This window comes from Trematomus bernacchii, unplaced genomic scaffold (genome assembly GCF_902827165.1).
Source record: "Trematomus bernacchii unplaced genomic scaffold, fTreBer1.1, whole genome shotgun sequence".
NCBI lineage: Eukaryota > Metazoa > Chordata > Actinopteri > Perciformes > Nototheniidae > Trematomus > Trematomus bernacchii.
The window spans coordinates 3135029-3151912 of record NW_022987582.1 but is presented as its reverse complement, the minus strand read 5'-3'; the positions used below and the strand labels follow the sequence as shown (position 1 = coordinate 3151912).

General features: G+C 40.3%; 1 protein-coding gene across 1 annotated transcript; it reads right to left on the bottom strand.

The window, feature by feature from the left end:
• Positions 1–1257: 1257 nt before the first annotated feature.
• Positions 1258–10473, bottom strand: tbrg4 (transforming growth factor beta regulator 4). Its single transcript, XM_034127982.1, has 11 exons — positions 10378–10473; positions 7216–7631; positions 6775–7095; positions 6404–6578; positions 5637–5794; positions 5431–5541; positions 5192–5336; positions 2915–3157; positions 2650–2761; positions 2397–2508; positions 1258–1810 (listed from the first exon to the last, which is right to left on the bottom strand). Exons 2-11 carry the CDS (start codon positions 7624–7626, stop codon positions 1709–1711), a joined length of 1890 nt encoding a protein of 629 aa, XP_033983873.1. The 5' UTR covers positions 7627–7631; positions 10378–10473; the 3' UTR covers positions 1258–1708.
• Positions 10474–16884: the final 6411 nt, after the last annotated feature.

Below are 16884 nucleotides of genomic sequence, written 5' to 3'. Positions count from 1 at the left end.
CTTGGTAAACGAATATACCTGCCGTCAATTTGAGTCAAAGCAGGAACAGTACCTTTGAGCAATATCTTTAGTTACACATTAAAATACTGTTTACTTGATTTATTGAGTAGTAATACATCACCATTGCGCTATAAAAAGGAGGCAGACACTGCTATATTATCAGACAGGAGATATACTATGACCAAGGAGTTCAAAACTGGAAGTGCTAGCTTAGCTTTTTGTCATCAGTCAATCAATTGATCTATGAATCCCCAACTATCAGGAAGGAGGTACAATGGCCCCAGATCATGTGATGATTCATCAGCAATTCATTTTCATGTTTGTTTTTTCCTGTAACTTCTTTTGCTGCTTTGGCTTTGTATTATTCGTTGGCTTCCTCTCAGTTTAAGTTATTTTCCCCCGGCTTGCATTTGTCAGTCTTCCTCCCTCTGCCATTAAACAGACTCTAATGTCAGGGTGCTGCTGCCCATGTTGTTGTGTAAACAGTTTCAGGGGTCAGCAACATATTTATCCGAGAAGTGTACCCATGCTGTTTCTTCAAAATACGGCTGTTGCCCATAAACATATTTAATTATTTTTCAATTTCAATGTATCAAATTGTACACAGGACTTGAAGAAAATTAATCAAGAAACATGTTCAATATTATCCACTTCTAAACTTGCTATATTTAGTGATTTTAACATACTTTGAGCTAATCCTCACTAACATTAAAAGAGTGGATCACATACAGTATGCCATTTAAACATGTATTAAATACAATACAAATATTTTATTATCTTTGCTTTTTAATGCCTGTTGTAAAATGCCATTATATATTGTGTTTTACTGTATTTATTCCTAAAAAGTATTTTAATTTGTTTTGTAAAGCACTTTGAATTGTTGCGTGCTGAAAAGTGCTATATAAATAAACTTGCCTTGCCTAATATACAGTACAAGAATAAACTAGTGGCACAATAAAAAAAATCACAGTAGTTTGCTAGCAAAGCTGAGAAGACAACCTCTCATCACAACACTGTATGCAGATTTAATAAATGTTTGCCAATATTACTGATGCAGTCAAAAACACCAGTAGACCAGAGGTGTGCCACTAGCTGATACATGTGAAATTGATCACAACAGATCTGAATGTCACACCAAACACAACACACTGCAGCAGGCCCCTGACTGTGCCCCTATGAAAATGTCACACACATCTGGCAACTTCCTGAATCTAAACCCAAGGCATGCATGTGAGAATTAAAAGACAAAACATAACCTAATGATAATAAAACCATTTATTCTTTCACAATATGACACACATTCACAGTTTTTCAATCTATTCAGATGCTGATATAAACTCCATATTTTGGCCAACATTCTACAAATGGCTTGGGAGTTTCTCTTTTGTTGTCCCTTGCAGATGTAAATACCTTTTTGTTGATTATCACATTCCTACAGAAGGACATCGCTGTTGTTTTATTTCCGTCTCTCTCTCTGGCTCCTAAACTGTTGCTTATCATTACCATGGAAACAGGGAAAGCCCCACAAGTTGCCAAGGGAACCAGAGTGAAAATATTATTTTGGTTTTCTGAAAAAATATGAGAGCTTTTCTGCAATACGGCTCCATTCGAAGTGTGAATGTGGGTGTACATATTCTCTGTGGTCCCACTTGATTGGGAACGCTCTTATATAGCCGAGTCTGCAAATGTGCTAAAATGATTGATGGGTTCACTTGGCCATGTCCTCGGCTACAGCCTTCCCCATTTTATCCTTAAGGTATGCCACTTTCTGCAGGTCTGTGTTCAGCTCCAGCCAATCATAATATGGCACCTGAAAGAGGGCAAAAAGAATCATTTAAAGACATTTCTTTAAAGAGCTACTGAGCAACCACCTTACGATTATCAGTGAGTGCTTAAGAGAACACACTTGTAAAATGTATCTTATAGTCATATATTTATTGACGCATTTAAAAACAGACAGTGTTGCTTTCTTGGTCTCAGGTAGACATAGTTGCCCTGATAACAGATCCTGCAGCATTGCAAACATAGGAGGCAGGTGAAGACACTATTGGCTAAGGAGAGTGTACTAGATGAGAGAGAGCTCTTGGATTGGCCTAGATGAGACAGAGCTGCGGCAGGAGCTCTATTTATACAAAAGACTGCAGCGTAACCCACCTGACTCTCATTTCTACTAAAGCTTTGGGCCTATTGTTTGCAAAGCCTACGACTGTCAGATCTAGAAGTGGCAGTGCTGCTTCTCAGTCTCTATTCATTGGAACAATATTCAATAACACAGCAAACACAACACAACAGACATGTTCTTTTGGAATTATGGAGTTTGTTATATCAGGAGACCCTATATGAATGGTTAGAGGAGAGTTACTTAAAACAAATTCACAAACACCGCCACTCCCTACCTCCACTGTGTTGAAGCCAGCCAACTGAAGATGCCGCTTCATCATCGCAAAACGTCCAAGGAGTTTGCTCTTTGAGCAAAACTTTGGAAATTCCCAAAGCAAGAAAGCAAGCCTAACATGTGTGAAAAAAAGAGCAAAAAAAACGTTAGACTGCTACAGCAAATAAAAAGCAGATGCAACATTTAAAAAAAGGTAAAAGGCAAAAATACATCTTCAACAAGCAAAGCCCACAGGATTCTCCTCTATGACTAACCTGTGTGCCCCTTCAGATAAAACCTCGCCTCCTCCTCCACTGTGAAGATGAGGGGCTTTCAGCGTCGTCAAGTCAATTGGTTTGTTGTCACAATCCACTACCAGTTCACCATCTAGTGAGAGAAGGGCATGTCAGATGTAAAAAACCTCACTGATTCAATGACATAACTGTAAATGTTACTTTCAGTGTAAAAGTGTGAAAAAGGGACTAACGGCACGACATGTGTCTATACAAGTGTCTGTAATGACGCATGGGCTACCCTTACCAATAGTCCATCCATAAATAGTTTGGACCCCAGTGCGAAGGGCCTCAGTTTTCCCACCCACTAAACTCTGTAAAGTCTTTCTTAGACTCATCTGCATGGGGGAGGGGGGGGAGCTCCTGTCCGAGACAGACAGGGCACTCAGGGAGGGCGGCGTGTCTGAGGAACCCGGATGCTCCAATTGGAGAGTAGCTGCAATGTGGAGCAGCTTCAGCTTGTAGCTCTCCCATCGAGCGGGAGTGCGATCTAGAGACAGAAAAGAGAACAGAAAGAGAATGAGTGCTGCCTGCTCAATGACATCGGTGCTTTTCAAAAACACTTTAAGTATGTTTTATTCAGGGTTCTTACACCTTTTCCAAAGTCAATTTCAAGCACTTTTCAAGGTGCATTTTCAAGCTTTTCAAGCATCTTACAGCTGTTGTAAATTACATATTTATATACACATACTTATACTCAAATGATTATTTCCCTACCTCACATTAAATCAGATGTTCTTTATGCTATAAACAACCAAATGTGTGTTTCATAATAGCATTCTACATGAGGATGAAAAATTAAAAATGTTAGAAAAGAAAACTAAGTTTAATATTTCAAAATGAGACCCATCTGTACGTAGACTGGGCATCCCATATAACCTGGCTGAGCCAATATAAAACAATCAGCCAAATAACTTTTCAATATATTATTGATTACTATTTTTGAGGTACTTTTAGGTTGGCAGTGAACACAAGTCAGAGGTAAATGGTGTACTTTGACTCCACTACATGTATTTAATACCTTTAGTTACTTTACAGATGTGGATGAATGATGTGAAATATAATCAAGTGTTAAATCAGACTTTAGTTCCACCTGGAGTAAATTCACAAGCTACCCTGCAGTATACAAAGTCATTCAAACTAGCTGCAACTTTACCAGCTTTGATAACACTTTCATGATCAATCATTATAAAACATATCATATACAATTATTAGGGATGCTCCGATCGCCAATTTTGGAGCCGATCGCCGGAATCAGTATCGGCCGATACCGATATCGCTCTCTTTTCCTCTCTCCCCCTCTCTCTCTCTCTCCTGACAGCCCGTCAGTATCTCCTGCAGCTCACTGATCCAGTAATGAGCGACCCGACAGTGAAGAATAAATATATTTATAACTAGTTTAGCTTGTTCCAGAAGTAGATAAAATAGCCAAGTGTGTTAGGTCTAACTCTTAATGTGTGTTTCGCTCTGCTCACCGGTCCGTCACAGCGGGTGGAGCTGCAGGATTTCTGCTTCACACACACGTTGCATACCGCTATTTTATTGTCATTTTCGGACACTTAAAATACTGCCAGACTAGTGAAGCCATTTTGGCGAGCTTGTTTTGCCGCGCACAGAGAAAAGTGTCATGTATTTTACATGCAACGATAGCCTAATCTAAAATGCTCTACTGTGGTGTGTGGCTCGTCAGCGCAGACTCTCGCATCGTTATTGTTGCACACTTTGCAGGAGGCTACTCTTGGGCTTCGCTTGACCCTCGTCTTAGCCATGGCTTGTATTTGTCTTCTGCTAGCCAACGCTCGTTGAAACGGCAACCTCCTGGCATACTGTCATCTATCACTCTCATCAGAATGCCCAGGTCACACACGTAACAAAAACACTTGCCGGTCACGCGCATTGCGCGGGAAGGCCGGAGCGGAGCTGTTTTATGTAAAAGCGAAGCAATTATTTTCTTTTAATCTAAAAAGCGAAGTAAAGCATTTACAATTTCAAGCACTTTATCCCAAATTCAAGCACCATTCCCAAAATTCAAGCACTTTTCAAACCTTGAAAACACCTCGTACAATTTCAAGCATTTTCAAGGATTTCCAGCACCCGTACGCACCCTGTTTATTAATCAATGCAATTCCGCCATTCAGCAATACAATGGGATTAATGTGACTGTCTAACCCTAGATGTATCAGTGCTGCTCTGCCATCTGCTGAGCCAGAATGGTATTCAGCCCACAGAAGACAAAACATTTCAGGATATCAAAACATTTATTCACAAGTTAAATCATTTCTGTGGTCTCAAACATTATGTCACCCACTCATTGGCCTAATACATTGTTATGTATTTGTACCAGGGGCCTAAAACACTTTCAACAGCCTCTCTTAGTTCAGAGGAGCAGGTGATATTAACGGCTGACAGTATGTATGTTGAAATACATCCGAGCTTAAAGCGTGTATCTGCATATTTATAAATTCAATATTTAAAAATAACAGATAAGTACATAAGAAATAATGCCCAAAGCTGTGTGTTTTACCTGATAGTCTGGTAATATGATTCTGTTGTGTGAGGGGGATGATGTACTGGGGCTTGGCCTGCTGCAGCACACACAGAGCCCAAACCACGTCCGTCTGCATGAAGGCCTCCAGGCCGGAGAGAGCACCCTCCAGCGCAGGGTGAACCTTTACACAAAATGGCATAAAAATCATAGAAATGCAGGAAAGAAGTGGAAGCGACAATAGGCAGTCAACAGATAGCATTTGTTAGGATGAGTACCTTGCTATAGAACTCATCTCCTTTGTTTGTCTGGAAGCTCACTCTGGCAAAAGTCATGAGCAGGTTACTAAGTTGGAGAGTAGTGTAGTTCTGATTGTTTGCTGTGTAGTGCTGAAAAAAGAAACACAGTGATAAGTCTAAGAGAAAAAAGTCAAACAAAATTCTAACTTCAATTCTAAATCGACTGTTATTCTAAGGTGACTCACCTCAGCAAAGGCCTCAAAGAGAGGGATGTTGAGCCATTTGAGAAAGCCCAGTGATTTGGCACAGCTAGTGACATCAGCAGGGCTGAGCTCAGGGACTCTGGGTAACAACTCGGAGGCCATTCGCTGAAACAACTGGGAATTGTGAAAATTCAACTTCCCTACAGAATGGCAAAGACAAAGTTGTTTGTGTTGGCATTATACGGCATCATACTGAGCAGACAGTGCTTTCATCCATTCTGACATGCACTAAACATAAAGCTGTTTACTCTTGAGAATATTTTCCACCACGACAAGCGTAGATATTGGAATATTCACGGGGGTAGATGTCTGTGCAGACCACTGACGCCTTCAAGAAAGGCTTAAAAAAAGCTTTTGATTAAACTTTTGTTTATTTTGTTTGTTTTTATTATGCCTCCTGTAGCACCTTGGGATTGCTGTTAGCAATGAAAGGTGCTTTAAAAATCGAATTTATTATATTATTATGTGACTATGCTAGGAAATTGCCCTATTTCCACTGTGGAAAACCTGCGAGAATGGTTATTACATACACATGTAAGTGTGCTCTGGTGTATTTTAAGCAGCTTTTTATCTAGCATGCCATTTTCTTTTTTTCCCGATGTGTTTCAGGGAGCCTTTTGTAAACCTCGGCCAGGTACTACAGCTTAAATATAACCATTGGCTAATTCGGGCACTCTGTCAATTTGCTTAATGCATGCATGCATGCATGCATTCATTGTTGATGGATATGCAACAATCAATGTTATTACCGTATGCAAAAGCCATGCCCAGTATCAGTGGAGTGGTGAAATCTAACGAGGGCTTCTGGAGAAGGTGGTAGGACAAGGCTCTGAGCAGCGGCACAGATCTGCGGCTCTGAGCTGCCAAAGATGAACAAACTCTGCAGATCTCTTCAGCTGAGAAGCCTTCTGCCAGCTCCAAAGCCTGCAACACAGACAGATGCAAATATTTCACTGTGGTATGCAGTCATTCTCAAACCTTCAAAATCGAAATGCTTACATTACCTACTAATACTTCAACCATGGTCAAGTCCCTGGTAAGTGTAGTTTAGGAAAAGTTAACATGTTTAACTAGACATTACTGCAGTGTTAAATTGAGATTGATGTTTTGACGCTGATACCTTGTCTTCAAGTCGGTCTATCAAGGTGGATGACATGTGTTTTCCATTGGACATCAGTGCAATGACAGTGTTAGTATCTGCAATTTCAGTCCAGCGCAGTTCCAGCTGTTTTAACGCAGCATTCACTATCGCCACATTCTGCGGCCCTTTCACGTCTTTTCCCCATATTGCCAGGAAGCTCAGCTGCTTTAATGTTAGCCTGCGCATTCGCCACAGGAGCTCACTCTGGACAGAGTTGAGTACTAAGTCATTAGAGGGCAAACCAAAAATCCAAAGAGCACGCATGACATAGATTAGATTGCCATTCCAAATGGCAGAAACCTGGAAGAAAGCAACACACATAAATTAGTCATTTATCTTAGAAGTCAAGCTAAAGGGGTTGAATGTCAGTTACAAAACAGGATAATAGTGCCAGTCCAACTCGGTATTTAGCTTCCTCACCTGCCGAGATGCAGTGTCCATCATATCCAGTAGCCTTGAATCTGTTAGCAATTCTGGGTTTGGTTCCTTTAAGTTGACCCCTGTCCTTAGAGCCAAACGAGACCACCTCACCAGGGCACATGCTGCTTGATTACCATTCTTTCCATGCTGTTCCCAGGCCAGCAACACGTCCTCTGGAACTGTTGCGTTCTCCACCAACCGGTCTAGCTGGGAATGTACAAAAGGATAGTAGTCTTCTTTGATAACTCTCCTCTCGGACATTAACCTTTCTGTGAATCTTGACCAGTCTTGAGACCTCTGCACTCCTGCAGGTCCAGCTACAGGTGGAGGGGGGCAGGCAGCAGCAGCTGTAGTCTGGGAGGAGGCCCTGCAGAGCACACGGGCATATCTGCCCAAGATGCGGCTGGCCATTGAGTCTAAGAGACAAGAAAGCACAACATAAATACGTAACTAAGATGAAGTTAGCTTCATATCTACTGTTGTAATGTTGACTACAACGACATTGCATTTCATTATAAAAGTGAGGTTGCAGGGGCGTCGCCTGGACCTGAAAACATTCGGGGCTTAGCCCACAGTGGCGGCGAGGTTGTGCTACCAAGCCAGCATCCTCGCGATTGAGAAACGGCCACAGGGTGTTTCTCAATCCCGAGTACGCTTGCTTGGTAGCACATGTCTGCCGAGCATCTTGCTTCAGAAGCGAGTCAAGAATACTTCCTGCCATTCGGAAAACGAAGGGTGTTTCTCAATCGCGAGTACGCTTGCTTGGTAGCACATGTCTGCCGAGCATCTTGCTTCAGAAGCGAGTCAAGAATACTTCCTGGCATTCGGAAAACGAAGTTTGGAACACGCTAGCAAGTGTGCGTCATATGAGAGGCCCCGCCTTACATCTTCCGCCACAGATTTGGGGAAATTGGTCCGTGCGCAAAGCATTGTGGGGATTTTAAGACCGCGAAGTCTACTCATGTGCAGACTCGATATTTCTCCAAACGGAGTACGCCGGGCTCGGTAGATTTCCAAGTATACTGGAGATTGGAACAGTACTTCGGCGGCACTCGATGACGTAGTATGCTTGAAATAGTAGCTCTGAAGCAGCTTTACTCGCGATTGAGAAACACCCACAGTCTATGGTTGCATCCTGTTTCCCGGTAGCAGTTCTCTTCCCTCCCTTCAATCTAACCCTTCCCTTCCCCCCATCCTAACCCTAACCACTCCCTACCTTTTTACCTAATCCTAATCTTCCTTCTTCCGTCCCAAACCCCAAAACTTCTCCTACTGTAAGAAATTAAAATCAATGTTGATATGACGTAATTTAAATTAAATACAGGGTTTTAATTTAAAGCAGTTTTATTCTGAAAAAAACGGAAGTTTACACTAACTATTAACGTAACACTTTTATTCTGAAAGGTCTTCATTTCCGGTTAGCATTAGCATGTGGCTAACGTTGTGAAAACCGTGAATTGAAGGTGAAATGACATGTGATGTTGTACACTAAACACACTGGGATTAACACTCATTTATTGACGCTGAAATAACGTTTATCAGGGAATGTTTAAATAACCACAGACATCAGAATTATATATATATATATATATTAATAATATAAGATATAATATGTTACTTTTGTGACTGGGTAAGTACACAACACGGGAGTCGGGACGTCACGTGCCTCAAAGGTTGAGAAAGGTTGAGCTCCCGCCCACATTGAGCTGTTTGCGCACAGGCATTGAGGGGTACTTCGATTGGTCTGGGTTGCATTCGAATAGTCCATTTAGCTTAGGAACCTTCCTAACGGAGTGAAATGACCCGGAAGTCCCTCAGTGGCAGCCATGATAAGTGCCGTTCGAATTCTCTAAATTAAAAGGAAAGGAGGTTTCAAACTTCCTTTATAACCTCCTTTAGCCTAGGAACCACTGGACCTCCCTAACCGAAAGGAGAGGAGAAAATGCTGCCCCACAATGCCTTGCGGCCGCAGCATTTGCCGTCACACAACAGTCGGCCGTTCACGGAAACAACCGATTATGAACGAGAAATGATATCATGAAAGTTACGGTGCTTATTAAGCATTTTAAAACGTATGTGGTAAGTTGCCAAAGTGCTTTGTTTTGAACGTTCATCAGTATTATAATCAAAAAGAGAAATATGAACGTTAGTTTTTACTGAAATGATCAAATAAAGTCAACATTTCACAGTCTTTACTGAGCTGTGTGGGGTTTGTTCAACTTTTAAAAGATGTTTGAATGGTGATATACACAGTGATAGATGTTAAGGACTAACGTTTATAATAAATACATTTGTATTGATTTTAAGATCTTTTCATACAATCATATGTATTGGGATCATTTGTATTAATGTGGACCGGAGGGAGAGGGTGACGAGCATAAGTTTCACTTTCCTTTTTTATTTCAATTCCAACTTTGGTCATGAAGAATATGTTTCTCTGTTGTCCCCGTTCATAAAGCATAAAACAACAGCATCAGAGCACGGTGCAGAGTCTCTAGATGAGTTTACAGTAGTCCCTCGTTCTTATTAAACATCCATGTTGTAGTCCGCTGTATAGAAAACTGTAGTTTCCCCACAGCAGCAGGCGCACATTTATGACCTCTGCTGGCGCATCATAAACACGTCGGATAGTGAAAGTGCAGTCGGATTCTCTAAAGTGCCGCAGTCTCTTCTCCTAAATCCTTTTGAATTCTCCTATCCACTATCCCTTAACCCCATGACGTTTCACTCCGAGGTCAAGGAATAGACGATAGGGTTAGAACTTAGGAGCTGTTTTTTTGGAGTATTCGAACGCAACCCTGGTGTCATGCCTCTGTTGCATTCACTGAACACGGGAAATTACAGTCCTGCCGTCCTCTCTTGTGTCATGATGAGGTTCACGTAAAGCACGGTTAATGTATTATATTATTGGAGGGAGAATTGTCCGGGGCTACAGAAAAAACTGTAGGCCCAGGCCAGGCGACGCCACTGTATGGAGCTGACAAGTCACAGTGCGTTTCTTCGGTCATGTAACACTGAATGCTGACCTTGTCGCGTAAAGGAAGAGACGCTCTAAAAACACACACAGCGCTTCCATTCATAACATTGAGCTTTAATGTGAGGTAGAATAAATACAGGACTCACTCATAGCGCCATCATATATCATATTTACACAAAACGTACCTGAAATTTAGAGTATCTTTTCACCAAAGCGGTTCACAACATGGATCTGTCAGAGGGAGGCAGTCGCAAGAAAATGACGTCTTCTTCTTCTTCTTCTCTTTAATGGCGAATCGCTTCCACTTGGAGCATATATCGCCACCTACTGTTGATTTATTAAATGTTTATACTAAATCCTTGTCCTCAGACCAGTGCTTTTGAGGAATTTGAAGATCAGCTTGTTTGCTTCATTTCTTGATTTACTTTCGTATATTGACTTGAAATCCATGTCCTTGACGTTGAGTTGTTCCAGTGCAGTTTTCAGAATGAGTCTTTGTCTGTTATAATCCGTGCAGCTAAAAAATACATGATGTATTGTCTCTGGTTGTTGGCAACCATCACAATTGCCATTTGGATGTTTTCCAATCAGATGCAATGATGAGTTTAATCCAGAGTGACCCAATTTTATCCTGCTGTTAATGCTCTGTTCTCTTCTACTACTCCCCCAAGTGCTTCCCATTCCTACTTCCCTTTGTATCTGGTATAAATGTCTTCCTTTGGTGTTACTGTCCCATAGTTTTTGCCATTGTTGCTTGATAACAACTTTTGTAACAGATTTTACTTCTGCTCTACTGATGGGTACCATAATATCAATCTGGTTTGCTTTCAAACCACATTTTGCCAGTTGATCCACTTCATTCCCTCTAATACCCACATGCGCTGGAACCCACACAAATTGAACAACAATTCCCAGATGAACTAACCTAAACATAATGTGTAAAATTTCATGTAAAATATCCTGACGACATTCTGAAGAGAAGTTGTTTATACTCTCCAGAGCTGCACTGGAGTCAGAGCAAATGACCACTCGCATTGGCTGTATTTCTTCTACCCACTGAAGTGCTAGTGAGATAGCCATCATCTCAGGTAGCACCATGGTGGAACAGCTGATAACAACACCGTCGGACTAATATTCCATTCTTTAACTTTGAATTCCTTACATAATTCCGAAACACAAACACAAAAACTTTCTTTTTTACTTTTGTTACTTTCCCAACTTGTTTTTACAGTTTGTTTAGTAGGGTGAGTATCTTTATGGCCCTGTAGATTTGCCCAGTAATTAACAATGAACTGTTTTCTCCTCAAAAAAATTGGTATTTCTCCGACCTCTACCTGAAGTGCCGACACTGGTGTAGATCTGACTGCCCCACAGCATATCCTAGTATGCGAGTAAACACAGCTGGCAGCCGCGGTGAAACTCCAGCGTTTAGAGCGATGCGATAGGAGCGATTAGAGCGAAGCGAATATTCGCAGCATTAGTGCTTGTGCCTGGACTCTATCTAATTTTTGAAGAGAAGAGTATGCAGCTGAACCATACACTATTAGTCCGTATTCTATGGCTGATCTAATTAAAGCTGTGTATACGTTCCTCAAAGCAGCTTTATCAGCCCCCCACTTAGCCTGCCAAGCACCTCATAACATTTAAAACCCTTTTACATTTATCTACTACTTTATCAATGTGAGTACTCCATGTGACTCTCGTCCAACCATATTCCCAGAAATGTAAATGTCTTCACTTTCTTTAGTTCTTGTCCATAAAGTTTTAACCTAACCTCCTCACCTATCCTTTTCCTCGTAAAAAATAAAGTTTCAGTTTTTTCCACCGACAATCTAAACCCCCATGTCAGAGACCAGCTTTCAATTTCCGTAATGGCTTCCTGAATCTTACCTACAATATAATTTACATTTCTGCCCCTTTTCCAAATAGCTCCATCATCTGCAAAAAGTGACTTATGTTAGAAATTAAAATCAATGTTAAACAGCATAATTCAGTCTAAAATATATCGTCAGTTTAAAGCTGTTTTATTGTGGAAAAACCCGGAAGTTCTCAGGAAATCAATGCCAAGCTTTTATTCTGAAAATCCTTTATCCGGTTAGCATGTGACTAATGTTACGTTTTCTGAATGTAAAGTGAAAATGACTTGGAGTGTTACACACCAAATCGTACGGACTTTAACACTACATCGATAGACGTTAAGATATTATTACTGCTGAATATTAAATGAAGGAACAGTTGATCATGGAGTGTTTACACATTACGTGAGGAGCTATGACGTGCCATAAGAGGTGTTTTTAGGACTTCTAAACTAATGATTACAGCTGTTTATAAGGTATTAAATAGAAAGTCATGACAGAGATAAGGAGGAGAAAATGCTTAAGGAAGTAGGCAGAGAAAACCAAATGTCGAAATCATCTGGTCTCTCGCGATATCGAACCCACAGATGAGAAGGGAGGTCCCACTATCTGCACAGCGGGGGACAACGAGACGTGCATAAAAACAGAGGACAGAGGACAATTCAGGACTCCTTCTTCGCTGCAGCCACCAGAGACAACGCCGGCTTTGTCTTTTCCCTTACCCTCTGCTTGTTGTATCATCGTGCCATTTAATTAAACTCAACCAATTTGAACCTTTTCGGAGACTCCATTAGTCTCTTCATTCTAAGCTCCTCTCCTGGACGCGAGAACATCGAATACTTCTAATACTTACCGATATCAGATCCTACTTGTGTATATATATCATTTATCATGATAGAAAACAAAAGAGGACTAATTACACTCCCCTGTGGGGTTCCATTTTCAACTTCATGCCTTCGAGAATAAGAATTGCCAACTCGGACTCTGATGGCACGGCCAAACAAAAAATCCATAATCCAATTATATACATTACCTCCCAGACCCATAATGTCCAGTTTTATTAATAATCCTCCCTTCCACATCATATCGTAAGCTTTTTCCACATCAAAGAATACAGCTACAACACACTCCTTATTCGCTTGGGCTTTCCTAACTTCAGATTCCAGGCACAGCAGTGGATCTAAAGTACTCCGCCCTCTTCTAAACCCACTCTGATAAGGAGTCATTAGTTCATTTTTCTCAAGGTAGTATGTCAGCCTTTCTGTTATCATTCTTTCCATAACTTTACACAAGTGCGATGTCAGAGCTATAGGTCTATAACTGCCTGGACTAGTTGGATCTTTCCCAGGTTTTCTAATAGGAATAATGACAGACTCTTTCCATATTATTGGCAGCTTCCCTTTCTCCCAAATCTTATTATACATCTCCAACAGCTTTCCTAATGCAAAATCACTTAATTTGGTCAACATTATATAACATACATTATCTTTCCCAGGAGCAGTCATTTTACACTTACTTAATGCTCTTCTCAACTCTTGAATAGAAAAAGGTACATTTACAACACTCTGCGACGAATGTCTTTCTTCATATACATTAGGATGTTCATCTAACACTTCCTGCCTCCTGATCTGACCTTCTTCTGTCAAATTTTCCGAAGAATGAACTTTGACAAAAAAAATTGCTAGAATTTCTGCCTTCTCCATAGGACCAGTGGCAATTTCCCCTCCATTCTCTAACACTGGCAGGTTACTCTGCTGTCTAATTCCCCTCATCTTCTTAATCATTCCCCATACTTTATCTAATGGCGTAGTTCTCCCAATACTTGAACAGAATCCTCTCCAACACTCCCTTTTTGCTCTTTTAACAATTTTCCTTACCTGAGCCTGTGCCTTCTTATATTCTAATAAATTGTGTAATGAATGTGTCTTTCTTAGCTTTCCAAACAGCCTGATTTTGTTTCGGATTGCATCATTACATTCTTTGTTCCACCACGGTACCATCTTAACACATTTACTAAGTTTACCAGTTTTATTCCCAATAGATTGATTAGCGCTTTTAATTATATTTGAAGTAAATTGCTCATTTATATCATCAATACTTCCTGCCATATCAATCTGATCAAATTCATTATCACACAATTTAGCAAACATCTCCCAATTTGCTTTAGAAAAAGTCCATCTCATGATACCGTCTAGCTCAACCACATTACTTATATCAAACTTGATTATAATCGGAAGATGATCACTCCCAATACTGTTATTTGCCAATACTTCCCAACTGCTACCAGAAGCTAATTCACTTGTTACCAGAGTTAGATCGATCGCAGACTCTGTTCCATCTCTAAAATTGAGTCTATACCTTGCCCATTATTTAAACAAACTAATTCCTTTGCCTCCATTAAGTCCTCCACCACCTGTCCGTTGTAATCTGTTGATCTCCCTCCCCACATTGTATTATGTGCATTAAAATCACCACACCATATTATTTCATTTCCTTGGCAAAGACTGTCTAATTCCTCTATTTTGAGTTTATTACATGGATTATAAAAATTCAGGACACTAATATTCCTTTTATTAATCCAAACTTCTACACCCACTATTTCTAAATCATGACTGTTCTTAAATGTTAGCCTACTATAAGACATTATTTCTCTGATAAAGATTGCACATCCCCCTCCCTGACCATCATTTCTATCTTGTCTTATAGCACTATATCCCCCAATAATGAAGTCCAAATGATTCTTCAGCCATGTTTCTTGAATACAAATAACGTCTGGTTTTTCTTTTAAATGATATATATAGGTCTTGAATTCTTGTCCATTTGCAATAAGGCTTCTAGCATTCCACTGCAGAATGAGAAAAACCATCAATCTACTCACTAATCTGTGAATCATCATTATTGGGGGCTAGCATCATGTATCATTTCAACCGTTATATCCTTTATCCCCAAAAATTCACCTGCTGCTTCCACTATTGTTTTCAGTCTTGACCTCTTTTTTGTTTGTTGCAAAGCAACATTCACCACTTTTCCAATAAAGGCCACAAATGTGTACTTATTAACAATCAATGCATCCTCTCCTATCACACACTTATGTGAACACTTTGTGGAGCTTTCCTTTGCCTGTGGGAGTTTGGGAAAATCTTTTGAAGAGAATATACTTGCTGCTACTTGGGATTTCCTAGCTATGTTTAGTGATACCTTTTCTGTTGCTTCAGAATATGAGACTTTATTTTGCACTTTGTATCTCTGCACCTCCTTGGCCTTTTTCTGCACTTCGCAGCCCTGATACGCAGCACTATGTTCCCCACCACAGTTACAACATTTCACCTTAGCACCTGCAGCACAACTACCATATTCATGTTCCCCCGCACATGTTGGACACCTGGGCTTAGTTGCTTTGCACTTGTCTGCCACATGCCCAAACCTTTGGCATTTAAAGCACCGCAAAGGTTTAGGGATGAATTCTCTTACTGGAAAGCTCATGCAACCGATCATTATCTTCTGTTGAATTGTTTCTTCAAACTGAAGAAGAACAGACAAACTATCCACTATCTTACCCTGATACCTAGTAGGAAGACGCTTAACTACAGACACTTTTCCCCCTTTAATTTCTTTCTTGAGTTCTTCTATGCCGATTTCTATCGGAACTCCACTGATAACTCCAAGTATTTTCCGATTTGCTCCAGGAACATGGCATTTAATTCGAACTTCATTCAGGGTCTTCATTTTCAGTAACTTTTCCTATTGTTTTGCATTCATCATTTCAACCAACATCCGTCCTTTGCTCAGAAATCTTGCTTGCTTTATCGATCCAATTTCTTTGTGAATCGCTTTAGTCAGGGCCACTGGATGTAGCTTAGCTGCGGATTGCTCACCAAACTCCACAATCACTTTCCACTCTTCATTCTCAATCCTTTTCTTTACTTTCTTCAATTCATTCTGCGAATCAGATTCACTAAGACTGTCACTTGACATGTCTATCTTCTTTCTTTAAGTCTTTTTCCTTACTTCATTCCATCCTCCATCTCCTTCAGATGCACTTTCCATATCCTCCTCTCCAGGGCTCAAAGACGCCATTCCACCAGCTGCTCTCAATCTCGCACTCCCTTCTCCACAGACTTCGTCTTCTTCGTCTCCTGCCAGCAACCACCAGAAAATGACGTCGCGGGATATCACGTGACTTACGGCCGCAGCTGTTATTGGATATGATGTGCAGAATCTTTTCAGTATCGGTTCATTTGAAGTCACACATCAGGCTTGTTTGAGACGAGCGAGACCGACTTTTTTTTTTTTTTTTTTTTTTTTTATTGAACATTTTTTTAAACATACAAATGCTCGGTGAGGATATCATCAACTTATCAACATAAGTTCAAGACATTCATTCACAATAAGACAAAAAAAACATAAATAATACATCCAATAAGAGCCAGGGGGAAAGAAAAAAGCATAAAGGCACAAAAACATTTAAGAGGCATTAAGCTTACTTAAAATAATAACCATTTGGAAATGTCATTGCAAATCTTTATAGACAGGTTACAAGATTGTATTTTTCTAAGGGACAGAAAAATGGACTTGAACTCATTTATGAAACAGGGAAAGGAGGGCTTGCCTCCTCTCCATTTACTACAATGTAAATGGTATTTACCCAAAATAATAATTATATTTACCAAATCAGAAATGGGAGAGTCCAAATTATCAATATAATATAAAATGTGATATATTTTGAAGGCCGTAATATTTGTTAATTTAAGTAACAACCAATCTCTCACATTCGACCAAAACAATTCAGAAAAAAGGGCAAGAGAAAAATTTCGAGCGAGACCGACGCAGACCTGC